At 41.4% G+C, this 18,753-nt stretch overlaps 3 protein-coding genes and 1 long non-coding RNA gene across 5 annotated transcripts in view; 3 read left to right on the top strand and 1 right to left on the bottom strand.

The window, feature by feature from the left end:
• The first annotated feature begins 18 nt into the window (after nt 1-18).
• On the top strand, nt 19-8,568 carry vps4b (vacuolar protein sorting 4 homolog B). 2 transcript variants are annotated; one of them, XM_058069122.2, is made up of 13 exons: nt 19-251; nt 1,244-1,355; nt 1,675-1,775; nt 2,977-3,088; nt 3,160-3,307; nt 3,373-3,431; nt 4,072-4,191; nt 4,267-4,423; nt 4,546-4,694; nt 6,704-6,785; nt 6,853-7,072; nt 7,151-7,291; nt 7,367-8,568. In XM_058069122.2, exons 1-13 carry the CDS (start codon nt 231-233, stop codon nt 7,466-7,468), a joined length of 1,524 nt encoding a protein of 507 aa, XP_057925105.2. In that variant the 5' UTR covers nt 19-230; the 3' UTR covers nt 7,469-8,568. The 2 variants fall into 2 exon arrangements, with proteins under 2 accessions (XP_057925105.2, XP_057925106.2); XM_058069123.2 differs by lacking the exons at nt 19-251; nt 1,244-1,355; nt 1,675-1,775 and adding an exon at nt 1,989-2,218.
• A 187-nt stretch (nt 8,569-8,755) lies between these two features.
• On the top strand, nt 8,756-14,688 carry kdsr (3-ketodihydrosphingosine reductase). Its single transcript, XM_058069124.2, has 10 exons — nt 8,756-9,200; nt 9,526-9,615; nt 9,795-9,851; nt 9,932-9,997; nt 10,068-10,163; nt 10,264-10,455; nt 10,587-10,670; nt 10,746-10,829; nt 10,961-11,062; nt 12,472-14,688. Exons 1-10 carry the CDS (start codon nt 9,015-9,017, stop codon nt 12,589-12,591), a joined length of 1,077 nt encoding a protein of 358 aa, XP_057925107.2. The 5' UTR covers nt 8,756-9,014; the 3' UTR covers nt 12,592-14,688.
• LOC131126505 (uncharacterized) lies at nt 10,601-18,502 on the bottom strand. Its single transcript, XR_013627545.1, has 3 exons — nt 18,400-18,502; nt 17,947-18,072; nt 10,601-11,174 (listed from the first exon to the last, which is right to left on the bottom strand). It is a non-coding gene; the product is annotated as an uncharacterized LOC131126505 (long non-coding RNA).
• Nucleotides 15,321-18,753, top strand: part of bcl2b (BCL2 apoptosis regulator b) — a 28,868-nt gene continuing 25,435 nt past the window's right edge. Inside the window, exon 1 of the mRNA XM_058069126.2 lies at nt 15,321-16,329. Coding sequence (XP_057925109.1) covers nt 15,775-16,329 — 555 coding nt within the window. The 5' untranslated portion in view covers nt 15,321-15,774. The remainder of the gene's footprint in view (nt 16,330-18,753) is intronic.

Raw genomic sequence — 18,753 nt, 5'->3', positions numbered from 1 at the left:
TACCGAGTGTTGCGTTTTGTGTCATGATTGTAAAATAACAATAATCAAACAGTGTGGTGTGAATGTTGTGGTGGAACTTGCAGGACAACAATTAGTGACTCACTCACTGCCATGTTTTCCAGCCTGGGACGTTTGTGTCATACTCAACCAGGAACTTACGTCGTGCTGCTTGACAGTGGCGACGGGCAGGGTTTGAATCTGTTTTATTTCGGGTCCTGCTAGACTCCAACATGGAGCCCACCAATCTACAGGTAGGAGGAACTTTCAGTGTTTGACTTTATTCTGTGCAGTCATAGCGGAAGTGGAGGGAACTTTAAAAAACTAATTTATAGCTAATGTCTTCCTGAAACATACATATACGTATTCTCACATTTACTAGTTAAATCTATACAAATAACCATGTTGTTGGTTGTGTCAATGACCAAAAGGTCCCTTTTAAATAATGACATTCCGTGTTGACTCGTACATTCTCATGCTTTCACTCATTAAACAATTACAGCATAGTCGCCATTATTTCGTTGTAGCTAATGTTGGCAGCAGTTGTTTTTATGCACTGTAAATATAGGTGAATCTGCACTGTGGAGGATAAATATTATGATTACATATATTAAATATATGATAAAAATAATATAAAATGAAATGGCTACATTACTAGAGTAATGCTATTGTTGTTATGGTTCCTGAATACAATGTGAGTAAACACTATCATTGTATGAATGAACCAGCTCAGTAATAGTAACAATGCACAATAAAGTATCTCCACTTTGTTGGCAGTAAGGGAAATCTGTATCCCAAGCATTTTTGTAGTCTTGGTCATAGTTATTACAAGCAAGAGTATCTTTGTAAAATCCCTTGTTTATTTGTTTATGTTCAGTAAAATACTATTTTTTTAAATTAATTTCTACATGAAATTCACTCATATTTCCAATTAGTATGACAATTTTAATTTAATTATTGCATTAATACGCTATAAAATAATTATTCAACTTTACTGTTGTCCTTTTCATGATGATTGTCCAAGTCAAATTGCATTTGGCCCAAATAGATTAATTAATTGTACTATAATATATGGCTTGATAGGTTTATTACAATATAATGGTTTCAATACAAGAGCTAATAATTTAAAGTTTTTTATTTTGTTTACTGTTTTCTATGTCATACCTTTTGTCCCTTAATCAGATAAATGTGTGATTTTAACCAGCCATCAGTGTGTTACATGTCGTGCAAACATGTTGTTTTTCAGAAAGCTATAGCGGTGGCACAGAAGGCAGCACAGGAAGACCAGGCCGGCAACTATGAGGAGGCCATTCGCTCTTACAAACACGCTGTCAAGTACTTTTTACACATTTTAAATCGTGAGTCACTGTGCATGGACATGCACCTCGAAAACTGTCTCAATAAATTATGAGTTTGTTGTACATGTGTCTCTGTCCTGGCTGCTCAGCACAATATGACATATGCATTGTGCATTTTTACACTTTGACAGATAAGAATGATCAAATGTTACCTTTTATGATGGTGACAGTTTAAAGCTGGGACAGATTAATTTATTTTTATAGTTTCCTATGGGGAAATTGAAATACTGTTTGACTAAATTAGAGGACAGCATTCCGACAGAGACAAATGGATCACACTGATAAATTCCAATGAATGCTATGTCATTCTTTTCTCCAGGTGAGCCCCAGGGTAAAGATGGCAATCAGAAAATCAGAGACAAATGTAAGGAGTACCTGGACCGAGCGGAAGAACTACAGGAGTACCTAGTCTATAAAGAGGTTGATACAGTTCTAGTTCTTGTGCAAATGTGGACATAACGTGATGGTGATGAAGTATGTATAAGTGTGGATTTCTACGTTGAAATGTCACACAACACTGTACGAAATTGATCATGAGCAGGCCATAAAATAAGTGGCATAAGAGTCAGATTGGGGTTTGTAGCCGTTTAAAAACAAGTCCAGTGACGTAAACTGAAGAGAGGCTACGTCGTGACGTCACCACATTCCCTGTGCGCAAGGAGACGCTTTTCAATGCGGAAGTTCCGTCCTCGAAAGAAAGTCGACTACAGGAACGAAAACAAGTCACAGAACAATTCGATTTATCTGTTGACGACTTTAGTTGATATCTCGTTTTTTAAAAGACAGTTTATAAAGTGATTCTATCGTTTTTGGGGGGAGCGGACAAGTGATCAGCCCTCATGGCGGCCAACAATAATTTACAGGTAAGTGGAGGACCAACCCCGAAGCTGGTTCAACATTTAGGGGCAGAAAACACAACAGTATTATTTTACAACACTCACCGAATCATCTGTTGTCTTTTTGATTGTGATAGTTATTTAAATCAGGGTGGTACTTGCGTGTTTATCGAAAGAAGGAACGCAGCATTAGCTGCTAATTAGCCTCTTTAGCTCGCTTAGTCGTAGCTAACTTGGACAGTAGTTCGGAAAGTCTTTAAAATATCTTAAAATATGTTTCTATACATCTTTTTCGTCCATACATAAGATGAAGACTAATATTTTACAGCGTCATACCCTCCGCCGTGTTATATTAGCGTGAGCTTTTGTTGACAGCGACGGCTAATGATACTAGCATGTTGTTTCATGTTAGCATGAGGTGACTCTAGCCAAAACACGGCAAAGTAAACTTGTTTTAACTAATTCCCAATATCAAATGAGAAAATGTTATTAACACTCTAAGCCAAATGTAGCCAATAGGAAGTGGAAAGTGCACAGTGTGTCAGGTGCTGGGTGGCACTCCTACCGTGGTGTCGTCACGCGGAACCGTCACAGAGCGACCCCTCTGATTGCATAAGATCGTAACGTAACAATTTACATTTCATTTATTTACAATCAACATTTCTGACAACATTACCTCGTTGTTAGTGTTAAATTTGCACTTTCAACTTGGTTTTGAAAGTCTCACCCACCCTAGTTTATATGTGACTTCATCTGACATGTTTGACTGTGATTTGTGTCTGTAGAAAGCCATCGATCTCGCCAGCAAGGCAGCTCAAGAGGATAAAGCACAGAACTATGAGGAGGCCCTGCGAATGTACCAAGCCGCTGTCCAGTACTTCCTCCATGTGGTTAAATGCAAGTCTGAAAATTTGTATTTCATGCACATTGACGGCGAAAAGTAACTTCTGAATTGATTCCCTATGCAGACGAAGCTCAAGGTGACAAAGCGAAACAGAGCATTCGAGCCAAATGTGCCGAATATTTGGACAGGGCAGAGAAGCTGAAAGAGTATCTCAAGAAAAAGGAGAAGGCTCCCGCCAAACCCGTCAAAGAGTCACAATCTGATGACAAAGGGTGCGTTTGAGGGTGGGGCATGGGCACGTTTCTTCAATCTATTTAATTCTGTTTGCATTGCTCAGGAATGAAAGCGATGACGGTGATGATCCGGAGAAAAAGAAAATGCAGAATCAATTGTCAGGTTTGTGAATCGCACTCTGCAACACTGGTATACCTTAAGTGGTAGGGGACAATATAAAACGTATATTGTTTGAGTAATACACATGCTTTTTTGCAATAAACTTTCAATGTTGTAATACTACACCCATTGCACAACAAAATCGGATGCAGTAACAGAAGCTGTATCAAAAATCCTGCATTAACACAGATAGCAATGCTCATTTTTGATTGGAAAGTCCAACCTAAATGCTCATAGGGGAGCCAACGAGTTGGTTTTCATGCACGGGCATAGGTATGGGTACCCAATCTGTGGTACAGTCAATGCCACCATTCCTCCTGGCCGTTATTCAAACCAGAATGACTCAAAATGCTCCACAACATCACAGACATATTATTATGGCGGTCAGTCCTCCCGTTAGATAATATTCATCACTGCCACCAGAATGACTTGATGTAAGCCACATTTAGGAAAGTTGCAGTAATGCAGCACTGTGTTGTGAAGTGATTCATCATGAATATTATATTATGAATACACTTGTGTATGGTCTGTTACTTTTCATTTATATACATGACCTTATTGCGTATCTGAGCCTATTGTTGTGTCTAGTGAGTGTCTGTATTAATCAAATGTGTCAGTGATGTAATAGGATGCTTTTAACCAGGTGCTATTGTAATGGAGAAGCCAAACATCAAGTGGGATGATGTTGCGGGATTAGAAGGGGCCAAGGAGGCCCTGAAAGAAGCTGTGATCCTTCCAATCAAATTCCCTCACCTATTTACAGGTATACCATAGCATGGAACTAAGTCACTAATTGGTCTCAAGTTCAAATGAAACAACTAGTTCGGTTCATTGACAGGAAAGAGAACTCCATGGAGAGGGATCCTACTCTTTGGACCACCAGGAACAGGAAAGTCATATTTGGCTAAAGCTGTCGCCACAGAAGCAAACAATTCAACGTTCCTGTCTGTCTCCTCGGCTGATCTCGTGTCCAAATGGTTGGGAGAGAGCGAAAAGTGAGTTGCATTTTATGAGCAAACCTCAAAGGCTATGATAGTGAAATATGAAACTCTGTTTTAAGCTGCAGCATACTTCAGTGGTATGTTGAATTCATGAAAACCTTTTTTCTGCGTTCCAGGTTGGTCAAGAATCTGTTCGCCCTGGCGAGGGAACACAAGCCCTCCATCATCTTCATTGATGAGATTGACTCTCTGTGTGGCTCCAGAAGTGAGAATGAGAGCGAGGCGGCACGTCGTATCAAGACAGAGTTTCTGGTGCAGATGCAAGGTCTGTCTGATGGTTGCAAAATTTAAAACGCCAACAGGCGCTTACTAGTGCTCTGAATAAACAGTGGGATTGGCTGAATCGCTACGGGGGAGGTGTTAGAATGCATGCGATTGGTCTGTGCCTTCCTTGTGGGCCGACATTTATTGTGAGGACCAACTGTTAAAGTAAGGCCACAGTGAATCACCCAAAAGTTGTGTAGTTTGTGAAAATAATCAAATAATAGGTCTTGGTCGGTGTAGACATGTTTACGTATCCCATTTAAAAAGCGAAACAAAAAGTTGGTGCACATCAGTGTACACTTTTAGAAAACTAAAATGACAAAATACAGGACTGGACCAATAGTTTATATAACTGAGTCACAAAACAAAGTACAATTTGAAATGTATTCCAACTCTGCATGCATGACCTAAGCATGATGATTTTTCCCACAAATTTAAACAAAAAAGAACACGATAACAGTGGTAACTCATTTATCTCATTAATTATGTTACATTTTAAAGTATAATTAATGCATGCGCACCAGAGCAAGTATGCCTCTCTGTTATGACGGCAGACAGAGTTCTCCACCATGCTTCGGAACACATTAAAGCTTCCCCACTCAGCCACAGTCTGCACTGTTTTATAACTTCATTCTGACCTGAACACATCAACAGCAGTACAATTCCAACACCATATACAATATTTATCTCCAAGTCACACATCAAAGTAGGTTTGGATTGCAAAGCTAAAGTAAGTGTAAAGCACTTTAATGTGCAGATCCAATCCGGCCTCGCGCACTACCACTTCCATATTACGTGTACAGTTTTCCCTTATTGATCACCGTTAATTGGTTCCATACCTGACAGTGGTGAGTCAATTTGCATAAAGGAGTCAATATTAATAAATGGAATATTTTTGTAGTTAGTGCATAGAAAACCTGTTTGACCTAAATATGATTTTTACCTTGGAGCCCCGTAGACATGAAATAATAATGCACAGGCTACAAGATTGCTGCAGGGATACAAGAGACAGTCACTGCTTTAAACATAGCATGCTACTGAGCTACCTAGCTAGCCTCCCATTCATGTATTCAAAAGTTAAAGTGATTCAAACGGAATGGGGAAGGAGGACATAATAAGAAGCCAAACGTTTACCACTTCCACACAGAATGAGAGGATAACTGTTCTTTTTACTATGTCATGTTGGACATGCCATGAATGACTCTAAGCAGCGTGAAGGTAATGTAATATAATGTCATGTCTCAATGTAACGTTAAAGGGACAACTGTATTATTCACATTAGTGATGCCATAGTTCACAGTATGGCTTCTGGCTGCCCTGTTCTTGCAAGACAGCTTTTCTCTAAACAAAGAAATATTGTCACATTTTAATATCGCAAGATCTCGACACCCGTATCAGCTACTATCTTGCATGCACCTTGTAATATCATTTTTGCAGGACACTCATTTTAGCCTTGTTTTTTTTTAATTACACCACAACAAAAAATGGTCAATTTGTACTATGTCAACACACAACACAAACAACAGAAGCCAGCTGTTTTTGTTGCTGAATGGTTGGAAAAACATACAGTTTGTCTTGTCTGCCAATGTTTCACTTTGCCTCACAATTCACCAGTGGAGCCCTATCTGAGCACTGAATCACATGGGGAGAAAAATGCTGCTGCAGCATTATAACTAGATGCAAACTTAACAGTGTTTAAACTTATGGCCACACCTGATGTCAGAGAAGATGTACATGTTTTATTTCTATGGTAATGATATAGGTTTGGTTTATTTTGGAACATGCTTAGGAAAGTTCAATAAGGAACACCACAATATGGTTAGACTTCAAGGTATACTCCACATACTGATATGCTAAAATAGATTTGTGTTTTTTTGTGTTCTCAATGGGTATAGCGATGTCAGGTGGGACTTCCCTAAGGAAAGGTTTATTAAAAGATAATTATCATATTACCATTCAAATGAAATACAATTCCAGGTGACGATATCATTTTTGGTTTTGTACTTTTAGGTGTTGGAAATGATAATGAAGGAGTGCTGGTGCTCGGAGCAACAAATATTCCATGGACCCTCGACTCTGCCATCAGAAGAAGGTACTGACTGTTACTTGCTGCAAATTGTTGTGTTATTCACTCATCTACATTCATTCACTAACCTCAGATTTGAGAAGAGGATCTACATTCCACTGCCGGAAGAGCATGCACGCTCCTTCATGTTCAAGCTCCACCTGGGTTCCACCCCCAACAGTCTCACCGAATCTGATTTTATCACATTGGGCAAGAAAACAGACGGCTACTCAGGCGCAGATGTCAGTATCATCGTAAGAGACGCTCTAATGCAGCCAGTTAGAAAGGTCCAAGCAGCCACTCACTTTAAAAGGGTATGTTTGTTCTTCATTTTATGTCACAGCTTGACGCTTTATGTGCTTAGGAATCATTGTTATCTTGTGGTTTCAAAGGTGAATGGGCCATCGAGATCTGATCCCAAAATGGTTGTACATGACCTCTTGACTCCTTGTTCACCGGGGGACCCCAATGCTATTGAAATGACATGGATGGATGTCCCTGGAGAAAAGCTTATGGAACCTGTAGTGTGCATGGTAAGGAATTGTAACGAGGCCTTAACCATGTTTTCATTGATGAAATGATGTGTATCAATTCTTCCGTCTTTGCAGTCTGACATGCTGAGATCTCTGTCCAACACCAAGCCAACTGTCAATGAACAAGATCTGGAAAAACTGAAAAAATTCACAGAGGACTTTGGACAAGAAGGCTAGTTTCATCATTTTGAACTGGGCCAAACCAAAGCAAAAGAATTGCAATGTTATATTTACTGTTTGTTTCCCTGTCTCATCTTAAACTATTCACTATGCCTTGAAGGTCGTAGAGCACGATTTCTACAACTTTTATTCGTACTCGCCCTTCAACATACAGTAAAAGACCTTTAGCATCATAACATCATTAGTAATTTGGAACGATGTTCAACTTATGCACTTAAGGTGGTGATGTCAAAAATACCAAGGCTACACACAGTTCTTGTCACTAGACCAATAAATGTCCCACTTTCTCTATTTTGTATTAATAAGCAACAAGCATTTTATATAATATACTCTATTTTGTGGATCATATCATTCATAGGCTAGGTGAGTGAAGCAGCATGACTATATACAATTTCTTGTAACGTGCGTATAGTCTCAAGGTGGTAAGTATACTATAGGGATTTAAGACTATAGAAGTACTCTAGATGAGAGCTACATTAGAGACTACCGCTGTTTTAAATTCTTGTCTTGGAGATTCACAACAATTGCGCATCATGTTCATTACAGCTATTAGGAAGGAATCACCAAAGGTGCCAGACCAGCATAATAATGTTCAACATATTTAAGGACTCCAAAGTGTGTTGCCCAGTTTGTCTTTTTATCACATTCTACTGAACGTTTCATGTTTTTATCAATATGAACCAATGCTGGCTATTAACTGCTAAAAAGCCTTATAGAAAGATGACATTGTGCATTACCTTAAGTACATCTTCGATTAAAAGTGACATCATACATCCTGTGCCTTCTAGAGAAGCTGCAATGTTTATTTTTATATCACTTTCTCACAATTGCTCCTAGTGCTTTGGCGACAAGTACATTGTCACTACAACTAAAAGATGTGTATTACTTGCACAAATATGTATGCTCTCGGACAGAATGTACAACTCTTGCTTCTACAGTGTGCATACTTTCTTTGAGTTGTGATGGGGACTTTTTCACTGTAAAGATTATATACAAATGGAAAACAATTGATTTTTTTTGTCTTTTTAAGAGGTCAGCTTTGCTTGTTGTACTTCCGTTTTTTTCGTTTCTGAAATGTAAATAAAAATACATAAGTTCAAAAAATGCAGGCTTTGTGTTATTTTTTTAATAGTTTGATCACTTCTGCAGTTAAGGCGCGGAGACGCCCAAAGCGGAAGTGGAACTTTTGCTTTGGAGGGGTTGTAGTTCAATAACGCTCCAGCTTCTTTAAAGGGATAAGGGACTCGCTGCTCTAGAGAACTACATGTACCATGCGCCACTAGGGTACTTCCGCTTTAGTGGACAATTTGTTTTGGTTAATATGAACTACGCTTTGTCACGCTGACCAAGGTCCACGGTGGTACTTTAGCCTACTGGTTAAACCAGTGAATTTCTGACAAACTTTGCTACAACTCCTCCCCCGAAGTCTGCGTTTCACTCCCCACCTCCTTTTAAGTGCCACCGCCCCTTCTTTTCCTCTATCGATTCCAGAAGCTAGCCTGCTAGTTAGCAAAGAAGCTAGCGCCTGCCAGACATATTACCCATGTCATCAGAAGGCTTGAGCTCAACGATCGCGGATTGGATTTTTGTTAATTCCTGGTGGCTTCTCTTGCCGTTCGTCATGCTGCTTGTGGTTGCTGCCTTCATTGTTGCATTTGTGCTGCTGTTATACATGATATCGCCCCTTATTAGCCCCAAACCCCTCAAACTGAATGGGGCCCACGTCGTGGTAAGTCATGCAACAGTGTCTGTATTTGAAATGTGTTGTAAACTTGCATGTGACAATTGCTACTAAATAACATTTCAGCATAAAAAGCGAAACAGCCAGAGTGATCACAGCTCTGTTAACTGGCGCTCATGGTCAGGTCGTGACACTTGAGCTAATCCTACAATTTAAAGGGATTATTGGGTGCATATGTTAGCAAGAAGATTTGTCAAATACATTTAAGCGTACCCCATTCAGTGTAGTTTTACCCACTACTAATGCAGCTTGTTACTCAACTGACCTTTGTATTTGACCCCCGCTCAAATGATCAATTTCCTTCAATTTCCAGGTGACGGGAGGCTCAAGCGGAATTGGGAAATACATAGCTATGGAATGCTACAGACAAGGAGCTTTCATTACGTTGGTGGCACGAGATGAGGTCATTCATCAGTTTTCGTGTGTAGGATTTAAAAGACGAGCTGTGTTTTTATGCTGTTATATTTGATGGTGAAGTTATGGTGGTCTGCATACACAGCATTTCCTCATATAGTGGTGTTTTGTTATTCAACTGCAGAGTACCACTGTTTTAATCAAACGTTTGTTTTTTTTTACTTTTAGGCAAAGTTGCTTCAAGCCAAGAAAGAAGTGGAGAAATTTGCTATTAATGATAAACAGGTATTGATATTTTTCACTTAAAATACGTAATTGATATTTTTGTTAGTAATAAGATGATGGAAATTGCCTCTTTTAAACAGGTGGTGCTCTGCATATCCGTGGATGTTTCTAGTGATTACAGTCAAGTGGAAAGTGTTATTAAACAGGTAATGCTACCCTTTCATGTAACCCATTTCTTGGAATAGTTGCTGAAATTGTTCTTTTACGATCGTGCAGGCTCAAGAGAAGCTGGGTCCAGTTGATATGCTTGTAAATTGTGCTGGAACGTCCTTTTCTGGAAAGTTTGAGGAAGTAGAGATCGATCGTTTCAAGGTAGGTAAATTGGAACTGTAAAACTAATTTATTTTTCATATCTATGATACAACAAAAAGTTACTGCAATATTAATACATTTTCGATTTCAATCCTAACAGAGGCTGATGGAAGTGAACTACCTGGGTAGCGTCTATCCAACACGTGCTGTCATAACCACCATGAAGGAGAGAAGAATGGGTCGCATCATGTTTGTTTCATCTCAGGCTGGCCAGATAGGACTTTTTGGCTACACGGCTTACTCCCCATCCAAGTTTGCCCTGCGAGGTTTAGCCGAGTCGCTGCAGATGGAGGTAAATGGAGGCCCCACTGCGGCATTCTATGCTCCACTAAGCACAATACGCTGTGCATCATTTCTATATAAACCCACCCACTCTCATTTACTTCTCTGCACGTTGCTCAGTGAACTTTGTTCTTTTTTTAGATAAAGCCCTACAATATCTACGTGACGGTGGCTTATCCACCAGACACAGACACCCCAGGACTGGCAGAGGAAAACAAGACAAAGGTAAACATTGTGCATACACACTGTATTCGATTCAAAACAGGTGTTTTATCATTTAAATCTGTGTTTTGTTTGCAGCCTCTGGAAACCAGATTAATTTCTGAAACCTCGGGAGTATGTCAGCCAGACCAAGTGGCCAAGATAGTCGTTCGGGATGCAGTGGTAAGACATGACACTCAACCATTATTGCACCTTTCATAACTGAGTTTTTTTAAATTCCAAATTTCTGTATATTAATTAGTTAAATATAGAGACTATTTGACAGTGTGTGTTGCCTTCATTGTTTACCCCAGCAGGGGAACTTTAACAGCTCTGTGGGTCCAGATGGGTACATGCTGTCAGCACTCACCTGTGGGATGTCACCTGTCACCTCCATCACAGAGGGTCTCCAGCAGGTACACACAGTTTCAGAATATTTACAGTCATTATGGCCGAATGACTTTCAGCAGTGGCACAGCGTTGCTGAAAGTACAGCTGTAACCCGAGTACTTCTCAAACAGGGAATAACTGGAAATGAAGCAGAAGAGGTCACAAGTTTGGAGCCGTTGTAGGAATACTTAACATCTATGTGTGGGTACATGTGGTACATATACAATGGATGGCAGCTGTGGAAAAGTACATTGGTAATCCTCACTCCTTGACACCATAATAGTTTTGCTGCCTTTTAGCTCGATAACCAACGATGTCAACTCTGATTCTGTGAACCCCGGTTTGAACCCGGACGGCTGGACCAAGAGGGTATAACCATATACAGTGTCAAACAATTGGAAAGATGGGATATGTTGTAGTCATCTACAACCACACATTTACAAAGAAGCCATTTTTGTCGCCTGCTTCAATTTCTTTGCTTGCTTGAGGAGTAGTCTGGTTAAAGTTGATTTAAAGGGATAGTTTGAAGTTCTATGACACCCCCATAAGCAGTGAAGCCCGTCAACAGCAACTCATTCCCCACTTCGTGTCCTGAGCAGAGTTCTGGTCGTTTTTCTGGGGAAAATAGTTCCATCTAGTTGCTGGGGACAGTTAAGTAAACTGTTTGGCTTCTCAAAAGAATATGCGTTCGAAAGCATAATATATTTGCATCACAAAAATGCCTACTAGAAAAAAAATCTGACCTCATTACTACGCACATTTGCTTTCCCGGATTCAGCCAATGCCAAGCAGCCAAAGTTGTCTAATAGGAATGTCCGTGACAGGAAAAAACATAGAATTCACAGGGCAACAGCCCGCATAATTACAAGTATGTACCATTTTTTTTAAACCACTGCAGCAATCGCGATCAGCACATCTAAACACTGTGAAACACACAACAATGGACAGGCGGGAGTGCGAAGTGAGGTCTGATTTTTTTTTCTGGTAGGCATTTTTGTAATGCAAATGTATTATGCTTTTGAACGCATATGGTTTTGAGAAGCCAAACTCTTAACTGGAACTACATTCCTCAGCACCAAAATCAGACCAGAACTCGACTCAGGACACAAAGTGGGGAGTGAGTCGCTGTTGACTTATGGGGTGTCATTCAACTTCATGTCAAACAATCCCAACTATCCCTTTTAAGAGACTTAACAGCATGTTCACAGTAGAATTTCCACTGTGCTTTCATGTGAACAAGAAAAGCCACCTTGCACTATAAACAAGATGGATGACAGCGCCAATGTCTGTAAACATTGTGTTAAACCTATCCTTAGAAGGCCTCTTAAAAGATACCAATTTAAATAAATTAATCTAATTTCTGATCTTGTAGTATTTCCAAGAAGGATTTTTTTTTTAATAGTCTGATTTTTGCAACCCCTTCACCTTTGTGCAGATCGTTACCATGGGCCTGTTCCGCACCATCGCACTATTCTACCTGGGAAGCTTTGACAGCATTGTGCGCCGCTGCATGATTCAGAGGGAACAGTCCAAGGCAGCCGACAAGCGAGAGTAACCCCCTTCCAACAAGCGTAGGTGGCCAGAAGGCCCAAATAGTAGGACGGCAGCTCCACTATCCATTTTCTTGTGTACCCCCCCAAAGCGACATTTCAGTTTAACATGCACACGCTTCTGGTCATAGGAGCAGCCTTACTTTAAGCGTTCCACAGGCGTGTTTATTTGTAATGGAGGGATGTTATTGTACACATTAGCAGGCTTCCCCACCTCCACTCACACAGTACAAGCAATATCCTGTCGGACTGGTTGTGCCAAATATGGCCTGAAATTCCCTCCCACAGAAGCTGAAGTCAAAACAACACTGGTGAGTAAGTCACCTTTTTGTTCTCATGTTGCATGCATCTAAAAACATACGGACACCATATTATCAATGTATACTTTCACCGAATAAGAAAAGCTTTTTCTAGTAAGCTTTTCCTACCATTAAGTCTTTGCAGGCAAAGACCACCAAAATATCTTGGTTTTGCTTCCCTTGTGTGTGTGTGTGTGTGTGTGTGTGCAGATCCTCTATGGTGTAATTATGTTTTATTATGAATACAAATGTAATTTCAGGAAGAAAGGCGGGACTTTAAAACATGTTTCCACCAGACATTTCATTTCTTAGCAGTGATACAAATTGGCTGATGTGGCTTGCGTTTTCACTGTGGATTTTTTTTTTTTTAATGTGTACAATAATCAGACTACAGGGTGTCTAGCAACACCTTTTGATACCCCGTTGGTAGGGTAACTAACAGTGATATGGTTGCAATTATTTGCTTTTTAATTGCAAAACCCACATTCCATAACAAACGTTAATAGCTGCTTAGTAGCATACCACTGCTGTTGCTACCCTAACACAAGGGTACCAAAAAGTGGTATGGTTGTTTTTGTAATTGCAAAAGTGACACTACGGCACATACTTAATTGCTTGGTGGAAAAAGGACAATTAGGTGTCCCACATGTGTGCTACGACTGAGCCAGCCCTCGGAAAGAGAAAAGCCATTTACTGTCTTTGGACTATTTCTACAACATCCCACTTTATTTATAACCAGGTACTATCATTTCAAGCCATCCTGTGAATGGAAGCTCTGGTGACTGTTACTGATCACCCCTCGAGTATACATTTTTTTTGCTCACTCTTTCTTCATAAGGAGGTGCAAATGCAGTTTTATGTGTCATTGCACATATTCCGCCACGCCAGTGTGCATCAGCGTTGTCGGTGACCTAAATCAGGGCAGAGAGAGACTCGCTGGTTCGAGTAATGCCTGAGCAGGTCCAGTGAGGGCGCTAGAGATCTGTTTTACAGGGCAGGCAAAAGAGCACACAAAGTGCACAAAAAAGCCTCAATTTCCATGTCCTCTCAAGCACTGGTGACAGAGACATTATTCCCTCTGAAATCCTGTCAAAGCTTTGGAAAATACAGTAGTGTTTACCTAAAAAGTACAATATTAAGTCTTATGAGCAGATAGAATGTACTTTTCTTACAAATCTGAACATAGGAATATTATTTTGAAGTTTGATATTTGAATGCCAAAATGTGTTAAGACAATTCTTTTTGAGATTTTTGCAGGTCGCCATGTGGCAACCCGTTCTAAGCCTTAAGACGTGACTACTGATGAAGCGACAGGAGAGTGTAGCCTGACACAAGTGTGTAGTTTACCACTTATATCAATGTAATATGCCAACTTTCCGTCTTGTCTGTGTGACTGGTTTGACTAACGAAAAAGAGACGCCTTAAAAGAATCCAAAAAATGAGAGTGAGAAACCATGACTCACTTTTGACGATGTTCTCATTTGATTTTGGCTTAAAGGCATGCTTAGCTTCTCACACATGTTGCTTTCAATCTCTTGTCTCCATGTAGCGATACTATAATTAAGACCATGTAGCCTATTATTTTAACACTGTTAAGCTATGCAAAGCAGACCCTGTGCTAACAATGTGTGAGCATTTACAGTCAGGATCAGAGTCTGATAACAGGTTAGTTTGCCACCATTAAATCATCTTTTATTTTGACCCCCTTTCACCTTGTGTGCCATGGAAAGCAAACTGTATGAAACATACTGTATGTCTTGTCTTGTTTCAGACACAAGTTGAATAAACGCGTGTGAGGAATTCTAAACTTCCCATGAAAGGATTTTTTCTCATATAGTCCATCACTTTGTTGCTTTTTTCCTCATGAACACTGCACCGTCTCTGACTCACCCCTAACTACATGTATTTGGACCATACATATGCACACCAATTCACAGGAGGACAACTTAGGGAAAAAAACAGGCTTCGCTACAGATCATAAAATAAAGCCTGGAGGTCTGCCAACTATCAGTCAGTTTTGTTTGTTGACATACCACTTCTGTAGAGTATGGCATTTTTAAATATTCAGTTTAAGCAGGATGTGCAAGGGACTTTCCACATTTGCATAAATACATTATATCAAGATGAAATATCTCCTACCACAAAGGGTTACTGCTGGAACTCACGATAACGTGATGTCCCCTTGGAGACAGGATGCCAAGCAGATGAATGGAGAAAGCCTCTTAATTATCCTAATTAAGCCAAGCCTACGTGCAACCATTACACAGATGGCTGCTTACAGGGCTTTCTTTACAAATATGCAATGTGCATTCCCCCCCCCCCCCCCCATCTCCTGCAGTACCTAATGTGCACTTGGAGACTCCAAAGCGCAGCCAAAGACTGCACTTTGCGTATATGACGTCAAGAATAGCTCACTAAGCACGGAACAGCCCACTGGTGTAGGAGGAGGGTTCTGTATGAGGCTTCTGGGGAAGTGGACTCAGTCGGGTTTCGTCTGGCTCTCACGCCGACGGTTTGCGGCGATTACGCGGCCATTCTGGCGCAGACAACTTTGCGCCCCAATTTCCCCTCCTCCCCCCTCTGTGTGCGCGACTCTTCCACGTCTGGGTGATGCGCACTGGGAATAGATCCACACTTCCTCCCAGCCTCTTCCGCATATTGGATTTCCATGCAGGCAGAGGCTAACCAGTGAGCTTTCTGGGAAAGGACGTCAACGTTTTTGGAGACTTTTACAACCTGCTCATACGTGGGATTTAGGCGTTGAGTGGGTTCGGTTTCGATGCAGCCCACTTTTGGACGAGGCCGTGCAAAGCAGTGCACACACGGATACACGATGCATTTGATTTAAGAGCCAATCTGATCTAGTCCAAAGTGCCAAATTAAGCCCAGATGGCGAACGAGTGTAACCGTACCATTGTGGAGAATTACATCTGCCATAAACTCTCCAAACGCGGCTACGAGTGGGGGTTCGGTGCCGCTTCGAATGAAGATGCTGCTTATAACGGGCCACTAGTTGCCCCCTCGCCGACTTTGGTGCACCGGTGCCGCGAAGCCAGCGACGGGCCCGACGGCGACGGCACCCCGCGCCTGTGCAAGCGAAGCCCCGGCTCTGAGCCCGACCAGCTCGCCGCCATCCATAGGGTCCTACGCGAGGCCGGGGACGAACTTGAGAGACTTTATCAGCCGGACTTCACCGAAATGTCGCGGCAGCTCTATCTGTCCTCCACTACGGCCCAGAGGAGGTTCGCCGAGGTGATCGACGAACTGTTCCGGGACGGCGTCAACTGGGGCCGGATCATCGCCTTCTTCGAGTTCGGCGGCACGGTGTGCGTGGAGTGCGCCACCAAGGAGGAGATGACGTCGCAGGTGGACAACATCGCCGAGTGGATGACTGAGTATTTAAATGGACCCCTCAACAGCTGGATACAAGACAACGGGGGCTGGGTAGGTGTGATTCGGTTATAGTTGGGGTAGTTTTTCGGTACCGCTGGGGAACCCTCTACTGCTGCTGTTGTGTGATGAACCCGCAATCTGTGCTTTGTGTGTGTGTGTTTAGATGTAGCTGTGACCTGATATGCCACATAATATCACATTTGCAGTTCTAGGGCTTCCCAGACGTAAGCTTTAGATGTTCCCATTACACACGAAGGCGCAGGAAGGGCGGCCTTCATCCGTACGCTACTGTGATTGGACGTTGACATTGGCTGTCAAAGATATTCCACCAATCAGAAAGCGAGCTCTGTCACACCTCCCGACGCCCTAACCTAAGCCCCGCCTCGTTAACAGGGGACAGTCACGCATCTGTCAGAGCTGCACAAAAAAATATAATGCGCTTTAAATCATTTGTCACCTTCTTAAATCTAAAGATGCTTAATGTTATATCGACATTTTATATTTGGAAGGCAAAGTCTTTTAAACAGTTCACTGGCTTGTTACTAGGGTGATTGAGAAACGAGTGCTTTTACGTTTACGTCCATATTACCACATCTGTAGTTCTTGGAGATCATTGGCTCTTTTATCATTCCAGTAAGTCTGTCAGACATTAACTAGGTCCTTCCTGTACCACAGTTGTGTTCACTTATGTGGTGCCCTTCACAACTCATAACAAAGTGTCCCCCAAACTATATGTATACAAACTACTATACCTAGGGGTTCTTCTTGACCAATGCCCCCTCCATGTTTCATGGAAATCAGTAGGTTTTGCATAATCCTGCTAACTCTCTGTCATAGTATTTTATGTATATTAAGGTAATTGTTATGGCAAAAAAACCCAACACCATATTTGGTTTAAGTTTATGAAATCTTGCCAACAAACAATGCTGTAAAACTATCCACGCTCAAACTGACCTACAAAACGGTGTAATATGCAAGCCAGGCCAATCGTTGGAGATCACATTGCCTTTACCTGCAAAAGCAGGTGTAAGTATAAATACAGCTATGTCCCACCATTACAGTTCTCACTGGGACCTAATCACAAATGCAGACTGAGTACTTAACTGCATGCATGTGTCCTCCATTTTTACAGACATAATGTACTTTTTTTTTAGCATTTATAGTCAGAAACTGTATGGCTTTCTTCAAAATGTTTGCATTTTTAGGCTTCAGTGATATAATGTAAATTAACATGAACAAAAAACAATTTTGAATTAAAACAGTCAGCCTTAGACCTTTGCACAGTACTGTAACTATTTTTCAATGTACTGCATGGTCCCAGACTATAAGGGGACACCCTGGTGACAAGCTCCAGTGGGCTTATCACGTTGAAAAAACTGCCATGTGACCCTGTTTCTCAAGGGAGGGGATCACAGTCTTTTTAAAAATGTCACAGTATATGTTGGAATTTATGTTTCCTTCAATTAACCGCAGAACTCATACAGCCATAACACCACCACGCTTGATATAAACAACATAGTTATCTAACTACTGGCTTGTGTAGCCTGCTATTAAGACAGTCATGGCTGCCTGATTATTTTCAATGGACAGCAAATTCAATATGAGCTGTACACTACACAGTTTCATGACTGTAGCACTGTTTGCTGAAATGTAAAAATATGTACTCACTTTTGAGTACTTGAGGCTGTACTGCATGCTCCCAGTCAGTACGGGTACCACCCTAGTGACAAGCTACTTTGTCATGGGAGCGTGAAGCATGAGGTCAGCAGCAGGGAGGAGGCTAGAGATGTCAGCCTGGAGAAAAATAGATAGAATTCATGCATTTAAACTTCTGGGCATAGAAGCTTTGACATGTTAGCTGCAGGTGCTAACGAGTGCACTGAAATAACATAGTTGGAGTCCTAACTCACGACCATCCTTCCCAGTATGGCACACATTAGACCAATGCGCAGGAGATTAGCATCTTCATTAGCAGAAGTGCTTTTAATGAAACCATAACATTTGTGGCACTCGCTGTTTTTTTGGCCTGCAGGTATACAATTTTGGAGTGCGAAGGGGGTGTGTGTGCGTGTGCGTGTGGGTCGGGGTCATCAATGATTCATATAGAGGATTTCATCTCACCGTTTAACATTCCCCACGAGTGTGTGTGTTTCTTCGTGAGTTGTGCCACATATCAAAAGGCGGCTAGGTCCTCCAGGAGCGCTAATCCACCACCGCCGCCGCCGCTGTGCTCAACACTGCCGTCTTCTGCTCATCTTAGTCGGAACACTTGAGTGTGCATTCTGGTGCCAGGATGCAGGCTGAGAAATGTCTCTGGAGCCTACGGTGCAATAATGTAGGTCATCTTCCAGTGGCTGGGAGGAGATGATTGGAGAAAGACAAGAGAAGGGAGGAGGGGGGACTTTCCATTACAGTATATTAGTCTGGATTATCGGTCTCAGTTTGGGTCACTTTGGGTAGATGATCCATTCCGTA

Source organism: Doryrhamphus excisus, linkage group LG6, assembly GCF_037039965.1.
Source record: "Doryrhamphus excisus strain RoL-2023G ecotype Guam linkage group LG6, RoL_Dexc_Guam_v1.1, whole genome shotgun sequence".
Classification (NCBI taxonomy): Eukaryota; Metazoa; Chordata; class Actinopteri; order Syngnathiformes; family Syngnathidae; genus Doryrhamphus; species Doryrhamphus excisus.
The sequence above is the reverse complement of the archived record's forward strand: the minus strand, read 5'-3'. Positions and strand labels throughout refer to the sequence as shown.

Bases quoted from the DNA above. Each gene is read 5' to 3' on its own strand.
- vps4b (XM_058069122.2), top strand. From the start codon at position 231: ATGGAGCCCACCAATCTACAG. The intron at 3,308-3,372 runs GTGCGTTTGAGG...TGCATTGCTCAG, and splicing joins TCACAATCTGATGACAAAGG to GAATGAAAGCGATGACGGTG. The intron at 7,292-7,366 runs GTAAGGAATTGT...CCGTCTTTGCAG, and splicing joins TGGAACCTGTAGTGTGCATG to TCTGACATGCTGAGATCTCT.
- kdsr (XM_058069124.2), top strand. From the start codon at position 9,015: ATGTCATCAGAAGGCTTGAGCTCAACGATCGCGGATTGGATTTTTGTT. The intron at 9,616-9,794 runs GTCATTCATCAG...TTTTACTTTTAG, and splicing joins CGTTGGTGGCACGAGATGAG to GCAAAGTTGCTTCAAGCCAA. The intron at 10,671-10,745 runs GTAAACATTGTG...TTTTGTTTGCAG, and splicing joins CAGAGGAAAACAAGACAAAG to CCTCTGGAAACCAGATTAAT.